At 43.3% G+C, this 17,076-nt stretch overlaps 1 protein-coding gene across 1 annotated transcript in view; it reads left to right on the top strand.

Moving 5' to 3' along the window:
* NUP133 (nucleoporin 133) overlaps nucleotides 1-17,076 on the top strand; it is a 167,659-nt gene that overhangs the window by 112,717 nt on the left and 37,866 nt on the right. Inside the window, exon 16 of the mRNA XM_083176459.1 lies at nucleotides 16,023-16,145. Within this exon, the coding sequence (XP_083032585.1) occupies nucleotides 16,023-16,145 (123 nt within the window). The remainder of the gene's footprint in view (nucleotides 1-16,022; nucleotides 16,146-17,076) is intronic.

Here is a 17,076-nt window from a genome sequence, read left to right as displayed (position 1 = left end):
GTTTCTGCCTCTAGTATAGCAAGATAATGGGCGTATATTTCTGAATCCTGGCAAATCTTTATCGGTGGCCATAATAGGCCATAGAGCTTTACTGGCAATAGGGACAACTTTGCTAGAGGTATCAAATCTGGAAATAAAAGGAAATACATTGTCGGTTTTTTTTTAGTTGGATTTCAATAAATCAGGTCTTTTCAATTTAAGAGCTCGGTCCTTGGCTGACCGTAGTACAGGCAGAGAGTAACCTCTCACATGAAATTTCTCAATTACTTTATCAAGCTCCTCACTCAATTTCATGGCATCGCTACAAATGCGTACCACCCGAACCATCTGCGAGTAAGGGAGACCCTTTTTCAATTGAGGAGGATGGTGGCTGCTAGCCAGCAGTAGCGTGTTTCTATCAGTGGGCTTGGTAAATAGTGCCGTTTTAATGACACCATTATCCAAGCTCACCGTCACATCAAGGAAGTCCACCGCCTGACCACTTGACGTGTAGGTGAACTTAATCGGGGAGTCAAGTAAATTAATTTCTTGCATCATCACTTCAAAAAGCTCCACCCCACCATTCCAAAACATAAAGAGGTCATCTATGTATCTACAGTACGCCCGAATGTGCTGGCCAAATCTATGCTGAAAAAATACCTTTCTTTCAAATTCAAACATGAAAACATTAGCATAGGCCGGAGCTACCGCCGCTCCCATTGCACACCCGGACGTCTGTAGATACATAGAGCCATCAAAAATAAAGTAATTTCTGGTAAGGACCAATTCAAGGAATTTTAAATACAATTCTACATCAAAATTAAACGAATCCAGCCCACAAATAAAGTTGCGCATAGCTAACAATCCTTGGTCATGTGGGATGGAGGTGTACAAACTTGACACATCCATCACACACATGATGGTGTGGGCCTGTATGTCATCACATTGCATAATATGATTAAGGAAACTTGTGGTGTCACGCAAAAATGTCGGTTGCACAACAATATATGGTTGAATTAGCATATCCAGTAGCTGCGATACCGGCTGGAACAAACTCCCCCTGGCAGAGATGATCGGCCTACCCGGGGGAGTGTCCTTGTTCTTATGCACCTTTGGCAAGGTGTACAACACCGGTATCACAGGACAGCTGGACTTTAAAGCAACAGCGCACTTAGCATCCAGAATCCCGTTTAGTACTGCTGTGTCGATTATTTTGCATAACTCAGACTGATATTTTGATGTTGGGTCAGAGGGCAATTTTCGATATACTTTAACATCCCCCAACTGTCTATACACTTCTGAGCAGTAATCAGCAATATCTTGTATAACGATACCACCCCCCTTATCGGCGGGGCGTATCGTTATACTTCTATCACAACTCAGCGATTTTAATGCGTCTTGCTCTGCTCTAGACAAATTTCTATGTATGACGTTACTTGCAGTATTAAATCTAGTCATAGAGTCATCCATTAATCGACAGTATGTTTTAATTGAGCTGTTAGAGCTCGCAGGATCAAACTTGGAAATATGTTGACGTCTAATAAATGACGACACAGTACTAGGCTCCTGCACCTCAGTTGTATGCTGGAAATGTTCCTTGAGTCTTAAGTTCCTCCCCATAACGTGCAAATTACACTGCCATTCAAAATTATCATGTAAGGTGGTCGGTATAAAGGACAAGCCCTTAGAAAGTACCTGTATCTCTAACTTGGACAATTCTCTCGAAGATAGGTTGAAGATCAGTTCATCTTTTGGCTTGTGGCTCTTAAAGAGCCTCTCATTCTGCCCCCCTCTTCGCGTTCTCTGGTTCCAATGGGGCGTTTTTTGATGGCCCCTAAAGGGGGTCGTGCAGCAGAGGGATCATCTGATTCAGGCCACGCAAAGTCACTGTCACTTTGGGACGATGTATGTCCCTGGTCACGTCTTCCTCTCTTATTGCGCCAGGTATTTCTCCTTGGCTGGAAGTTGCGCTTGGGATTGCTCTGCCCTGAAGTCCATCTGTACACGATGTTTTCTTCATAGTCTTGTTGTACAGTCAGAAGTTTGGACTTCTTGAATTTAATCAGCTCAGCTTTATAGGAGTCACATTGTGACTGCAGCTTTTTGAATAGCCTCTCATGTTCTTGCTCACTAAGAGAAGTAGTATGCTCAGCAGCAAAAGCTTCCAATTTATCACGTGTTATTTTTAACTCGCGACCAGCTTGCTCAATCACCAGGAGCATCAAGTCCATACCACACTTGTTGAGCACGGCAATCCACCTGCGGCAGAACTCAGGGCTTGACCGCCCGATCGTAGGTACGTTCCGGACACGGAAGCCGCGGGGGATTAGTTTCTCCCTGAAATAGTCTGAGAGAGACTGACCATGTAACAAAAAGTCAATTTCTCTCTTGCGAAGTTTGAGCAATCGATGGTACATGTCCTCGCCATTCAATACTGCATCATTCAATGAGTCTGTAAATAAGATGTCCGATGCCTCCTCTGCTGTAAAACTGAGGGTTTCCCCTTTAGGCAGGATTAGGTTAGCAAAAGATGAGCTTACATCAATGTCGGCATTTCTCTGGGATGATTCCATGATGTCACTATGGAACAACAGGTAGGATTGTAGTCCGATTCAAACAGTGATGAAATTCACTTTAGAGGATGTGCCTTGTCCCTCACGATTAGTCCAAACGACGAACCAAACACATATATCCAACTGGACCGGCACTATCACCAATGGTGCAATGTAGGCTGCGTGCCTTTGTAGAAATACATACAAAGCAAGGTCCCAGGAAGTCCAAGAACAGACACGGCACTGCAGCTTCTGATGAAAACAATACTTTGTTTATTTGCCTCGACGGGCCGTTTCGGGGCATACACCCCTTTCTCAGGAGAATGCAAATACAAAGAATACAAGCAACATACAGCGTTTAAAAAGGGAAGAATTGGCGCCACACTCACCTAATTACCTGCAGAGCTCATCCCACCCCACCGCAGCTGGCAGGCGCGCACAGCAGCGACGTATCTGGCTCACACCCATCTACGTCACTGCCATAGCAACGCGTCCCAGCCAACGGTAGTTATGGTGATGAACGCTACTACCAACCACCGCCATCTGACAGCGCACGGAGTACAAGCCAGGAGGGAGCGCACACGGCGTCTCTCACTCGGTCGCGTACGCCCCCACCTCACAAGTCTCCCCGATCTGTCAACCGGCGCCACTACCCGACCCCCGAGTCCCCCCGACTAAGACCTCTCACGTCTCAGCAGGGACACATCGCAGGCCAGGCAGGACACCGGTTATAGCGGCATTAGTATTGGCAATCAGGAGATCATTGCGCCAACAAACCTACATATACATTATACAACAAACAATTGTGCACCATGTGAATATCATAGAGAAATACAAACATTATATCAAAAATACAGCAAGAATACATATCAAAAATTGACACAATATTTTATATCACGAGAGAAAAATACAATTAGAAAAAATCAGGCATCAATATACATAAGTTGACACAATATGTCGACAATGATCAAGTTACCTCCTAGAATGTACAAAACTACTCCAAACGATTCTTTCATTGAGACCGTTTGGAGAAACTGTCTTTAATCTATAAATCCAGCTAGCTTCTAGTTTTAAAAGTTGTTTAACCCTATCACCACCACGGTTGGATTCTGGTACATGGTCTATTATTTGATATTTCAGAGATGCCAATGAATGCTTCATCTCTCTGAAATGCAAGGCCACAGGTTGGTCAGATTCTTTACCAGCTATAGCAGCTTTGATGGTAGACCTATGCATCCCCATTCTTTCTTTAAACTTTCGAGAGGTCATACCAATATAGCACAAGTGGCATGGGCAGGTTATCATATAGACAACGAACCTTGTCACATGTGACCACATGTTTAATTTTATACATTTTATCAGAGTGTGGATCTTTAAATTCACTCCCAGCAACAAGTTGACTGCAGGTCACACATCGGGGACAACGGTAGCAGCCTGGTTTCTTTACCTTCACATGTGGATTAAATGTAGAGAAACCTGTCACATCAGTATGGACCAAAATGTCTTTCAGGTTTCTGCCTCTAGTATAGCAAGATAATGGGCGTATATTTCTGAATCCTGGCAAATCTTTATCGGTGGCCATAATAGGCCATAGAGCTTTACTGGCAATAGGGACAACTTTGCTAGAGGTATCAAATCTGGAAATAAAAGGAAATACATTGTCGGTTTTTTTTTAGTTGGATTTCAATAAATCAGGTCTTTTCAATTTAAGAGCTCGGTCCTTGGCTGACCGTAGTACAGGCAGAGAGTAACCTCTCACATGAAATTTCTCAATTACTTTATCAAGCTCCTCACTCAATTTCATGGCATCGCTACAAATGCGTACCACCCGAACCATCTGCGAGTAAGGGAGACCCTTTTTCAATTGAGGAGGATGGTGGCTGCTAGCCAGCAGTAGCGTGTTTCTATCAGTGGGCTTGGTAAATAGTGCCGTTTTAATGACACCATTATCCAAGCTCACCGTCACATCAAGGAAGTCCACCGCCTGACCACTTGACGTGTAGGTGAACTTAATCGGGGAGTCAAGTAAATTAATTTCTTGCATCATCACTTCAAAAAGCTCCACCCCACCATTCCAAAACATAAAGAGGTCATCTATGTATCTACAGTACGCCCGAATGTGCTGGCCAAATCTATGCTGAAAAAATACCTTTCTTTCAAATTCAAACATGAAAACATTAGCATAGGCCGGAGCTACCGCCGCTCCCATTGCACACCCGGACGTCTGTAGATACATAGAGCCATCAAAAATAAAGTAATTTCTGGTAAGGACCAATTCAAGGAATTTTAAATACAATTCTACATCAAAATTAAACGAATCCAGCCCACAAATAAAGTTGCGCATAGCTAACAATCCTTGGTCATGTGGGATGGAGGTGTACAAACTTGACACATCCATCACACACATGATGGTGTGGGCCTGTATGTCATCACATTGCATAATATGATTAAGGAAACTTGTGGTGTCACGCAAAAATGTCGGTTGCACAACAATATATGGTTGAATTAGCATATCCAGTAGCTGCGATACCGGCTGGAACAAACTCCCCCTGGCAGAGATGATCGGCCTACCCGGGGGAGTGTCCTTGTTCTTATGCACCTTTGGCAAGGTGTACAACACCGGTATCACAGGACAGCTGGACTTTAAAGCAACAGCGCACTTAGCATCCAGAATCCCGTTTAGTACTGCTGTGTCGATTATTTTGCATAACTCAGACTGATATTTTGATGTTGGGTCAGAGGGCAATTTTCGATATACTTTAACATCCCCCAACTGTCTATACACTTCTGAGCAGTAATCAGCAATATCTTGTATAACGATACCACCCCCCTTATCGGCGGGGCGTATCGTTATACTTCTATCACAACTCAGCGATTTTAATGCGTCTTGCTCTGCTCTAGACAAATTTCTATGTATGACGTTACTTGCAGTATTAAATCTAGTCATAGAGTCATCCATTAATCGACAGTATGTTTTAATTGAGCTGTTAGAGCTCGCAGGATCAAACTTGGAAATATGTTGACGTCTAATAAATGACGACACAGTACTAGGCTCCTGCACCTCAGTTGTATGCTGGAAATGTTCCTTGAGTCTTAAGTTCCTCCCCATAACGTGCAAATTACACTGCCATTCAAAATTATCATGTAAGGTGGTCGGTATAAAGGACAAGCCCTTAGAAAGTACCTGTATCTCTAACTTGGACAATTCTCTCGAAGATAGGTTGAAGATCAGTTCATCTTTTGGCTTGTGGCTCTTAAAGAGCCTCTCATTCTGCCCCCCTCTTCGCGTTCTCTGGTTCCAATGGGGCGTTTTTTGATGGCCCCTAAAGGGGGTCGTGCAGCAGAGGGATCATCTGATTCAGGCCACGCAAAGTCACTGTCACTTTGGGACGATGTATGTCCCTGGTCACGTCTTCCTCTCTTATTGCGCCAGGTATTTCTCCTTGGCTGGAAGTTGCGCTTGGGATTGCTCTGCCCTGAAGTCCATCTGTACACAATGTTTTCTTCATAGTCTTGTTGTACAGTCAGAAGTTTGGACTTCTTGAATTTAATCAGCTCAGCTTTATAGGAGTCACATTGTGACTGCAGCTTTTTGAATAGCCTCTCATGTTCTTGCTCACTAAGAGAAGTAGTATGCTCAGCAGCAAAAGCTTCCAATTTATCACGTGTTATTTTTAACTCGCGACCAGCTTGCTCAATCACCAGGAGCATCAAGTCCATACCACACTTGTTGAGCACGGCAATCCACCTGCGGCAGAACTCAGGGCTTGACCGCCCGATCGTAGGTACGTTCCGGACACGGAAGCCGCGGGGGATTAGTTTCTCCCTGAAATAGTCTGAGAGAGACTGACCATGTAACAAAAAGTCAATTTCTCTCTTGCGAAGTTTGAGCAATCGATGGTACATGTCCTCGCCATTCAATACTGCATCATTCAATGAGTCTGTAAATAAGATGTCCGATGCCTCCTCTGCTGTAAAACTGAGGGTTTCCCCTTTAGGCAGGATTAGGTTAGCAAAAGATGAGCTTACATCAATGTCGGCATTTCTCTGGGATGATTCCATGATGTCACTATGGAACAACAGGTAGGATTGTAGTCCGATTCAAACAGTGATGAAATTCACTTTAGAGGATGTGCCTTGTCCCTCACGATTAGTCCAAACGACGAACCGAACACATATATCCAACTGGACCGGCACTATCACCAATGGTGCAATGTAGGCTGCGTGCCTTTGTAGAAATACATACAAAGCAAGGTCCCAGGAAGTCCAAGAACAGACACGGCACTGCAGCTTCTGATGAAAACAATACTTTGTTTATTTGCCTCGACGGGCCGTTTCGGGGCATACACCCCTTTCTCAGGAGAATGCAAATACAAAGAATACAAGCAACATACAGCGTTTAAAAAGGGAAGAATTGGCGCCACACTCACCTAATTACCTGCAGAGCTCATCCCACCCCACCGCAGCTGGCAGGCGCGCACAGCAGCGACGTATCTGGCTCACACCCATCTACGTCACTGCCATAGCAACGCGTCCCAGCCAACGGTAGTTATGGTGATGAACGCTACTACCAACCACCGCCATCTGACAGCGCACGGAGTACAAGCCAGGAGGGAGCGCACACGGCGTCTCTCACTCGGTCGCGTACGCCCCCACCTCACAAGTCTCCCCGATCTGTCAACCGGCGCCACTACCCGACCCCCAAATCCCCCCAATTAAGACCTCTCACGTCTCAGCAGGGACACATCGCAGGCCAGGCAGGACACCGGTTATAGCGGCATTAGTATTGGCAATCAGGAGATCATTGCGCCAACAAACCTACATATACATTATACAACAAACAATTGTGCACCATGTGAATATCATAGAGAAATACAAACATTATATCAAAAATACAGCAAGAATACATATCAAAAATTGACACAATATTTTATATCACGAGAGAAAAATACAATTAGAAAAAATCAGGCATCAATATACATAAGTTGACACAATATGTCGACAATGATCAAGTTACCTCCTAGAATGTATAAAACTACTCCAAACGATTCTTTCATTGAGACCGTTTGGAGAAACTGTCTTTAATCTATAAATCCAGCTAGCTTCTAGTTTTAAAAGTTGTTTAACCCTATCACCACCACGGTTGGATTCTGGTACATGGTCTATTATTTGATATTTCAGAGATGCCAATGAATGCTTCATCTCTCTGAAATGCAAGGCCACAGGTTGGTCAGATTCTTTACCAGCTATAGCAGCTTTGATGGTAGACCTATGCATCCCCATTCTTTCTTTAAACTTTCGAGAGGTCATACCAATATAGCACAAGTGGCATGGGCAGGTTATCATATAGACAACGAACCTTGTGTCACATGTGACCACATGTTTAATTTTATACATTTTATCAGAGTGTGGATCTTTAAATTCACTCCCAGCAACAAGTTGACTGCAGGTCACACATCGGGGACAACGGTAGCAGCCTGGTTTCTTTACCTTCACATGTGGATTAAATGTAGAGAAACCTGTCACATCAGTATGGACCAAAATGTCTTTCAGGTTTCTGCCTCTAGTATAGCAAGATAATGGGCGTATATTTCTGAATCCTGGCAAATCTTTATCGGTGGCCATAATAGGCCATAGAGCTTTACTGGCAATAGGTCGCGAGTTAAAAATAACACGTGATAAATTGGAAGCTTTTGCTGCTGAGCATACTACTTCTCTTAGTGAGCAAGAACATGAGAGGCTATTCAAAAAGCTGCAGTCACAATGTGACTCCTATAAAGCTGAGCTGATTAAATTCAAGAAGTCCAAACTTCTGACTGTACAACAAGACTATGAAGAAAACATCGTGTACAGATGGACTTCAGGGCAGAGCAATCCCAAGCGCAACTTCCAGCCAAGGAGAAATACCTGGCGCAATAAGAGAGGAAGACGTGACCAGGGACATACATCGTCCCAAAGTGACAGTGACTTTGCGTGGCCTGAATCAGATGATCCCTCTGCTGCACGACCCCCTTTAGGGGCCATCAAAAAACGCCCCATTGGAACCAGAGAACGCGAAGAGGGGGGCAGAATGAGAGGCTCTTTAAGAGCCACAAGCCAAAAGATGAACTGATCTTCAACCTATCTTCGAGAGAATTGTCCAAGTTAGAGATACAGGTACTTTCTAAGGGCTTGTCCTTTATACCGACCACCTTACATGATAATTTTGAATGGCAGTGTAATTTGCACGTTATGGGGAGGAACTTAAGACTCAAGGAACATTTCCAGCATACAACTGAGGTGCAGGAGCCTAGTACTGTGTCGTCATTTATTAGACGTCAACATATTTCCAAGTTTGATCCTGCGAGCTCTAACAGCTCAATTAAAACATACTGTTGATTAATGGATGACTCTATGACTAGATTTAATACTGCAAGTAACGTCATACATAGAAATTTGTCTAGAGCAGAGCAAGACGCATTAAAATCGCTGAGTTGTGATAGAAGTATAACGATACGCCCCGCCGATAAGGGGGGTGGTATCGTTATACAAGATATTGCTGATTACTGCTCAGAAGTGTATAGACAGTTGGGGGATGTTAAAGTATATCGAAAATTGCCCTCTGACCCAACATCAAAATATCAGTCTGAGTTATGCAAAATAATCGACACAGCAGTACTAAACGGGATTCTGGATGCTAAGTGCGCTGTTGCTTTAAAGTCCAGCTGTCCTGTGATACCGGTGTTGTACACCTTGCCAAAGGTGCATAAGAACAAGGACACTCCCCCGGGTAGGCCGATCATCTCTGCCAGGGGGAGTTTGTTCCAGCCGGTATCGCAGCTACTGGATATGCTAATTCAACCATATATTGTTGTGCAACCGACATTTTTGCGTGACACCACAAGTTTCCTTAATCATATTATGCAATGTGATGACATACAGGCCCACACCATCATGTGTGTGATGGATGTGTCAAGTTTGTACACCTCCATCCCACATGACCAAGGATTGTTAGCTATGCGCAACTTTATTTGTGGGCTGGATTCGTTTAATTTTGATGTAGAATTGTATTTAAAATTCCTTGAATTGGTCCTTACCAGAAATTACTTTATTTTTGATGGCTCTATGTATCTACAGACGTCCGGGTGTGCAATGGGAGCGGCGGTAGCTCCGGCCTATGCTAATGTTTTCATGTTTGAATTTGAAAGAAAGGTATTTTTTCAGCATAGATTTGGCCAGCACATTCGGGCGTACTGTAGATACATAGATGACCTCTTTATGTTTTGGAATGGTGGGGTGGAGCTTTTTGAAGTGATGATGCAAGAAATTAATTTACTTGACTCCCCGATTAAGTTCACCTACACGTCAAGTGGTCAGGCGGTGGACTTCCTTGATGTGACGGTGAGCTTGGATAATGGTGTCATTAAAACGGCACTATTTACCAAGCCCACTGATAGAAACACGCTACTGCTGGCTAGCAGCCACCATCCTCCTCAATTGAAAAAGGGTCTCCCTTACTCGCAGATGGTTCGGGTGGTACGCATTTGTAGCGATGCCATGAAATTGAGTGAGGAGCTTGATAAAGTAATTGAGAAATTTCATGTGAGAGGTTACTCTCTGCCTGTACTACGGTCAGCCAAGGACCGAGCTCTTAAATTGAAAAGACCTGATTTATTGAAATCCAACTAAAAAAAAACCGACAATGTATTTCCTTTTATTTCCAGATTTGATACCTCTAGCAAAGTTGTCCCTATTGCCAGTAAAGCTCTATGGCCTATTATGGCCACCGATAAAGATTTGCCAGGATTCAGAAATATACGCCCATTATCTTGCTATACTAGAGGCAGAAACCTGAAAGACATTTTGGTCCATACTGATGTGACAGGTTTCTCTACATTTAATCCACATGTGAAGGTAAAGAAACCAGGCTGCTACCGTTGTCCCCGATGTGTGACCTGCAGTCAACTTGTTGCTGGGAGTGAATTTAAAGATCCACACTCTGATAAAATGTATAAAATTAAACATGTGGTCACATGTGACACAAGGTTCGTTGTCTATATGATAACCTGCCCATGCCACTTGTGCTATATTGGTATGACCTCTCGAAAGTTTAAAGAAAGAATGGGGATGCATAGGTCTACCATCAAAGCTGCTATAGCTGGTAAAGAATCTGACCAACCTGTGGCCTTGCATTTCAGAGAGATGAAGCATTCATTGGCATCTCTGAAATATCAAATAATAGACCATGTACCAGAATCCAACCGTGGTGGTGATAGGGTTAAACAACTTTTAAAACTAGAAGCTAGCTGGATTTATAGATTAAAGACAGTTTCTCCAAACGGTCTCAATGAAAGAATCGTTTGGAGTAGTTTTGTACATTCTAGGAGGTAACTTGATCATTGTCGACATATTGTGTCAACTTATGTATATTGATGCCTGATTTTTTCTAATTGTATTTTTCTCTCGTGATATAAAATATTGTGTCAATTTTTGATATGTATTCTTGCTGTATTTTTGATATAATGTTTGTATTTCTCTATGATATTCACATGGTGCACAATTGTTTGTTGTATAATGTATATGTAGGTTTGTTGGCGCAATGATCTCCTGATTGCCAATACTAATGCCGCTATAACCGGTGTCCTGCCTGGCCTGCGATGTGTCCCTGCTGAGACGTGAGAGGTCTTAGTCGGGGGGACTCGGGGGTCGGGTAGTGGCGCCGGTTGACAGATCGGGGAGACTTGTGAGGTGGGGGCGTACGCGACCGAGTGAGAGACGCCGTGTGCGCTCCCTCCTGGCTTGTACTCCGTGCGCTGTCAGATGGCGGTGGTTGGTAGTAGCGTTCATCACCATAACTACCGTTGGCTGGGACGCGTTGCTATGGCAGTGACGTAGATGGGTGTGAGCCAGATACGTCGCTGCTGTGCGCGCCTGCCAGCTGCGGTGGGGTGGGATGAGCTCTGCAGGTAATTAGGTGAGTGTGGCGCCAATTCTTCCCTTTTTAAACGCTGTATGTTGCTTGTATTCTTTGTATTTGCATTCTCCTGAGAAAGGGGTGTATGCCCCGAAACGGCCCGTCGAGGCAAATAAACAAAGTATTGTTTTCATCAGAAGCTGCAGTGCCGTGTCTGTTCTTGGACTTCCTGGGACCTTGCTTTGTATGTATTTCTACAAAGGCACGCAGCCTACATTGCACCATTGGTGATAGTGCCGGTCCAGTTGGATATATATATATATATATATATATTATAACAAGATGAAAAGAGGGGTGCCCAATAGTGTAGAATTGTCAGGTCAACAGCAACAATATTATTATTGGATAAAAGTCCGATATATCACTAGTACATTCAGCGTACCATAAAAGTCCTCAGTGGTGGACTTAAAACCACATGGTGTAAAAACAATCCACACTGGCAATAATGCCGGAACAGTTGTGCTTTTGAACAGCGGAACTCACGGATACCACGGCAAGGTCTCCCCCCGCTAGCGGCACTTCCAGAGGAATCCGGCGGTCAGCACAGCGGCTTGTCGGCTCGCGTCTCCTGCTTCCAGAATCGCGTCAGGCCACGCCCCTACGCGTTTCCTCATGTACTTCGTCAGTGGGGTGTCTTAACTGACGCTTGGCCAAGCGAGACCCACAGAAGTATGATTTATGTCTCTTCCAAATCGTATGTATGACAGCACATGCACTGAAGAGACCCCTGTTTTGAGCAGTTATTTTTGCTATTTTAAGCGATAATCGGCAGAAATCCGGGCTTATTGAAGTCCTACACCTCTGCAGGACCGAGGTTTTACTAAGACTGATGTGGCCAGCGACAGAGGTTGTACGAAGACTGACTTCAGCGATTTTTTTATATTTTTTTTTTATTTAATTTTTTTTGAGAGAAATTTATTCCTATGGTACTATTTATATTGGATCCATATCTACTCCTGATGAAGTCCTAACGGACGAAACGCGTAGGGTTTCTTACCAAAGAAAATTGCTCTTTGATGTTGGATCAATTGACAGTTACGTGAACAAATTGCATTTGAATTATGGGATTACCTATTGACTCGGGTACCAAGTTTTTATTGAATTTTGTCTTTGTAAAAAATCAGAATAAATATTTTATACATATCTGTATGATCATTGAAATACAAAAGTGGTGAAATATATAGAGCGCACTTCTATTTCTTCTTCTGCTGTTGGAGACAACAGTGGGGTGCACATAAAGGAGTCCAGATGTAGATCCGTGCCCCAATATATATACAAGTTCTCAGTTAGATAGATAGATAGATAGATAGATAGACATTATTTTGTTTGTTATGCAGCATTTTTCCAATCTTCTCCTTTACAATCCAGTTTTTAAGAACATCTTTGCTTTAGTTTCAGTTGTCAAAATCAAATTAAATTAGGTTCCAATTAAGTCAACTGTGCTCAAGGATGGATATCCTTAAAACCTGGGCTGTAATGATGACTTTTGAAAACTATCATGCATCTAGTTTTGTGTATTAATTATTTAAATACTTTGCAATTCCAAATTTTATTTCACCCTCAGTGTTGATTAATTTTTTTTAAACAAATATAAGAATATAAAAATAATTATATTCAACATTGATACAAGTATATATTCCTCTACTCCTATGTTGTACAGGTTCTTGCAGAATAAGTAGAAAAAAAAATATTAATTTATTAATTACAGCTCATATTAGAACATGTAGATTCAGGTACTAGGGTGAAATCTGCTTTGGTACTTGTTTCCTAGCACGGCCACAAATCTTGGCCATCGGGGGTAATTATAGTGGCCTGCGATGCCCCCGATTTTTCCTTTGAAATGCATTGAAAACAGTGAAAAATCGGGTCGGTCGCGTCGTGTGCGCCTAAAAATGCTTAAATGGTCCACCCGCGATGGCCGCGATTTCCCTATAGGGAACAATGTTAAATGCCTCAATTTACCCGCGATGACCCCGATTTCCCATAGGAAACAATGTTAAATGGGTCAATTTGCTCAAATCATCATAGGGAAGAATGGTAAATGGGCCAGAAAGCCCCAAAAAAAAACCCCTGACCAGTGAAATGTCCCCCCAAAAGTAGTTCACGCCACCCTGCGATGAACGTGAACCCGAAGCGTGGCGAACGCAGCGAGTCCGCGAGGGGCGGCGGTACGCGTCCTCCGACCTTTTCATACCCCCACTATCCACTAGGGCGTGGAGTGAGAATAGAATAGTGTGGCGAGCGCACGCGGATACCTTCACAGGTAAACGCGTCCCTTCGCGGGCTTCACAGGTATCCGCGTCCCCTCGCGAGGCTCGCTGCGCTCGCCACGCTTCGGGCTCGGTGGCTCGCTGCGCTCGCCACACTATTCTATTCTCACGCCACGCCCTAGTGGATAGTAGGGGTATGAAAAGGTCGGAGGACGCGTACCGCCGCCCCTCGCGGGATCGCTGCGCTCGCCACGCTTCGGGTTCACGTTGATCACGTGGTGGCGTAAACTAATTTTGGGGGGACATTTCAATGTTCATGGGTGTTTTTGGCCCATTTACCATTGTTCCTATGATAATTTGGGTAAATTGAGCCATTTCACATTGTTTCCTATGGGAAATCGTGGTCATCGCGGGTAAATTGAGGCATTTAACATTGTTCTCTATGGGGAAATCGCAGGCATCGCGTCTGGCCCATCGCACCCGATTTTTTTGCGCATGCGATGGCCCCGATTTTACCCCCGATGACCGCGATTATGATCGTTGTGGCCGTGCTAGGAAACAAGTACCTCGGCTTTTTTTTTTTTCTATTGGACTGAAGATGCACATCTGTACTGATGTCATCAATTATCAATGACAGGCAAGGCCCATGCCAGTTTAGCAACTGAACTAGCAGCATTTTGGCCCCTGCTATGAGAACCTTTTCTAACATGGTCAGAATGGATCTAAATTCCTTAAAATAACTCAAACATTTGTCAATAGTATAAATTGCCAATATTGTTAGCAATTGCTTTATGTAAGGGTTAGCAGCTCTTTAACCCTTTCCCGACGGGGCGTTTTTTGTTAACTTTTTTTTTTTTCTCCTCGCGTTCAAATAAGCGTAACTTTTTTAATTTTCTGGCTATATAGACACATGAGGGCTTTTTTTTTGCGGGACAAGTTGTACTTTTTAATGGTACCATTTACTATACCGTATAATATTCTGGGGAATCAGGAAATAATTCAATGTGGGGTAAAAAGGGAAAAAAACGCAATTCCACAATTTTGCGCTGGTTACGGTTTTTTTGGAGTTCATAGTTCGTTTAAAATGATGGGTTATCTTTATTCTATGGGTCGTTACGATTCCGGTGATACCAAACTTATATAGTTTTCGTTACGTTTTACCACTAAAAAAAAATATAGAAAATTTTACGGTTTTTCTAATTTGCGTCGCGTCGCCATGTTCTGCGGCTTATAACTTTTTTATTTTTCCACCTACGCACCTGGGTGAGGGCTCATTTTTTGCGGGCTGAAGTGTACTTTTTAATTAATATTAAATGGGATATGTGTGACTTTCTGATCTCTTTTATTTACACTTTTTTGGGTAGGCGATGCGACCAAAAAACGTAGTTTTGGCGTTGTGAATTTTTTTCCGTTTACGCCTTTAACCGTGCGGGATAACTAATGTTATATTTTAATAGATCGGACTTTTAGGAACGCGGCGATACCAAATATGTTTATTTTTTTTATTTTTTATTTATTTTTATTTGTGAAATGGGGAAAGGGCGGTGATTTGAACTTTTAATATTTTTAAATTTTTTTATTTTTTAACTTATTTTTTTTTATTTTATTTTTTACTTTTACTACAAGGCCCCCTAGTGTACTTGACCACTAGGGGGCGCGATCGCCTGTACTAGGTTCAGCCATAGAGCTCTATGGCTGAACATAGTGATTTTCAGCACTTCCTATTACATCCTGCCTCAGGCAGGATGTAATAGGAATGCTGACCTGGCCAGCACAGGGGTCTACATTAGACCCCTGGCTGCCATGGCAACCGATCGGCACCCTCCGATCTCGCCGCGGGGGGCCCCGATCGGTGCTGGAGGGGGGCGCCCCCCCTCCGATCAGCTATTTAAGCACTGCGGGCGCTTTGCCCGCGGTGCTTAAAGGGTTAAACGGCCACAATCGGCGAACTCGCCGCTCGTGGCCGTGAGAGCAGGTACCTGGCTGTAATATACAGCCATTACCTGCTCTCTTTCAAGCCAGCTCACTCCGTGAGCTGGCTTGATTCCCCCGCAACCGTCATATGACGTACATGTACGTCATATGTCGGGAAGGGGTTAAATAGTATCATTTTGTACATGGATTGACACTAAAGTGTAATCAGTTTGTGCAATATACCTCTAGGTTAAAATTACAATTTCACCCTGAAGCACAGTATGTCATCAGATTTTAATAAGAGTGTCTGCCTGCTATCAATTATTTTCCGTTTGAGGACTATAGTAAATTACTTTTGTACTAATTCCTACTTGTTATAAATGGTAAACTCTTTGTATATTTCTTTCAATACAGGTGTCTCAGATGGATTCAATTTTTGAATGCTTTATTGAAAATGAGGAAGCCGATTTACAAAATACAACAATGGACTCCATAGAGTGGGCAAATATAGTAGTTGATGTTAACATGATTCTTAAGGTATAACACAAATGTTTTTGTAATGTGCATAATATAGTTTGGTTTGAAATGCCTTTGGCTTTATTGTACAAGTAAATAGAATTCTGATCAGATCTATTTTATTACACTGGGAAACAGTCAATCTGTTGCCAGCAGGGTAGCCAATCCCGGATCCTGGGATTTGGTCCCAGAATGTCTTGGATTTCAATTTTGAGATTAGACTATGCTTGCGCAGTCTAATGCCGGGCATCGCCTGATCTCGGCTGTTCCCGACCCCGGTGTGCGGCCTGCGCAGCGTGACTTGGACAAAGGTCAGGCTGCGCAGGCCGCACCGTGTACCTCCGCTGCCAGAGTCCTCTCGCCACCCACTCCCGGCAGCACACAAGCACCTTCACTGCCCGACGTCACACCCACCTGCCGCCTGCTCTGCTCCCCCAAGTAAATTAATATGAGGGATGAGGCCTTTTTTTCTTTTATGGGTGCCAGCCCCTAAAGTAAATTAATTGTGATGATGCACTGCATGTATTCAACTTGTGAGAATTCCTATGGCTGATATTTCTCTCGTCTCAATGAGGTGGAGATTTATTAAATCTTGGAAAGATTTTTTAACTGTCATTAAACAGGCCACATTTGTAAAATGACAGGAGGTGATTGGTTAGTTCTTTCACTCTTCAAGGTTTGATACATCTACCCCTAAAGGGCTTGATTGTTTCTGTTGCCCTTGGTTTTTAATGATGGTTGCTGCAGTTATGTAAGCATTGGACAGCCATGGTTATTGGCACACAAAGGGTTATATACTAGTTAGCTATGTGCTCTTTTAGGGGTAAATTTATTAAAGCTTCTAAAAAAAAGTGATGTTGCCCATAGCAACCAATCACAGATTCTCTTTCATTTTCTAGGATGCAATGGAGAAATGATACACAAAAAGACAATATGATTGGTTGCTATAGGC

This window comes from Crinia signifera, chromosome 3, assembly GCF_055691185.1.
Source record: "Crinia signifera chromosome 3, ASM5569118v1, whole genome shotgun sequence".
Lineage (NCBI taxonomy): Eukaryota > Metazoa > Chordata > Amphibia > Anura > Myobatrachidae > Crinia > Crinia signifera.
The sequence above is the reverse complement of the archived record's forward strand: the minus strand, read 5'-3'. Positions and strand labels throughout refer to the sequence as shown.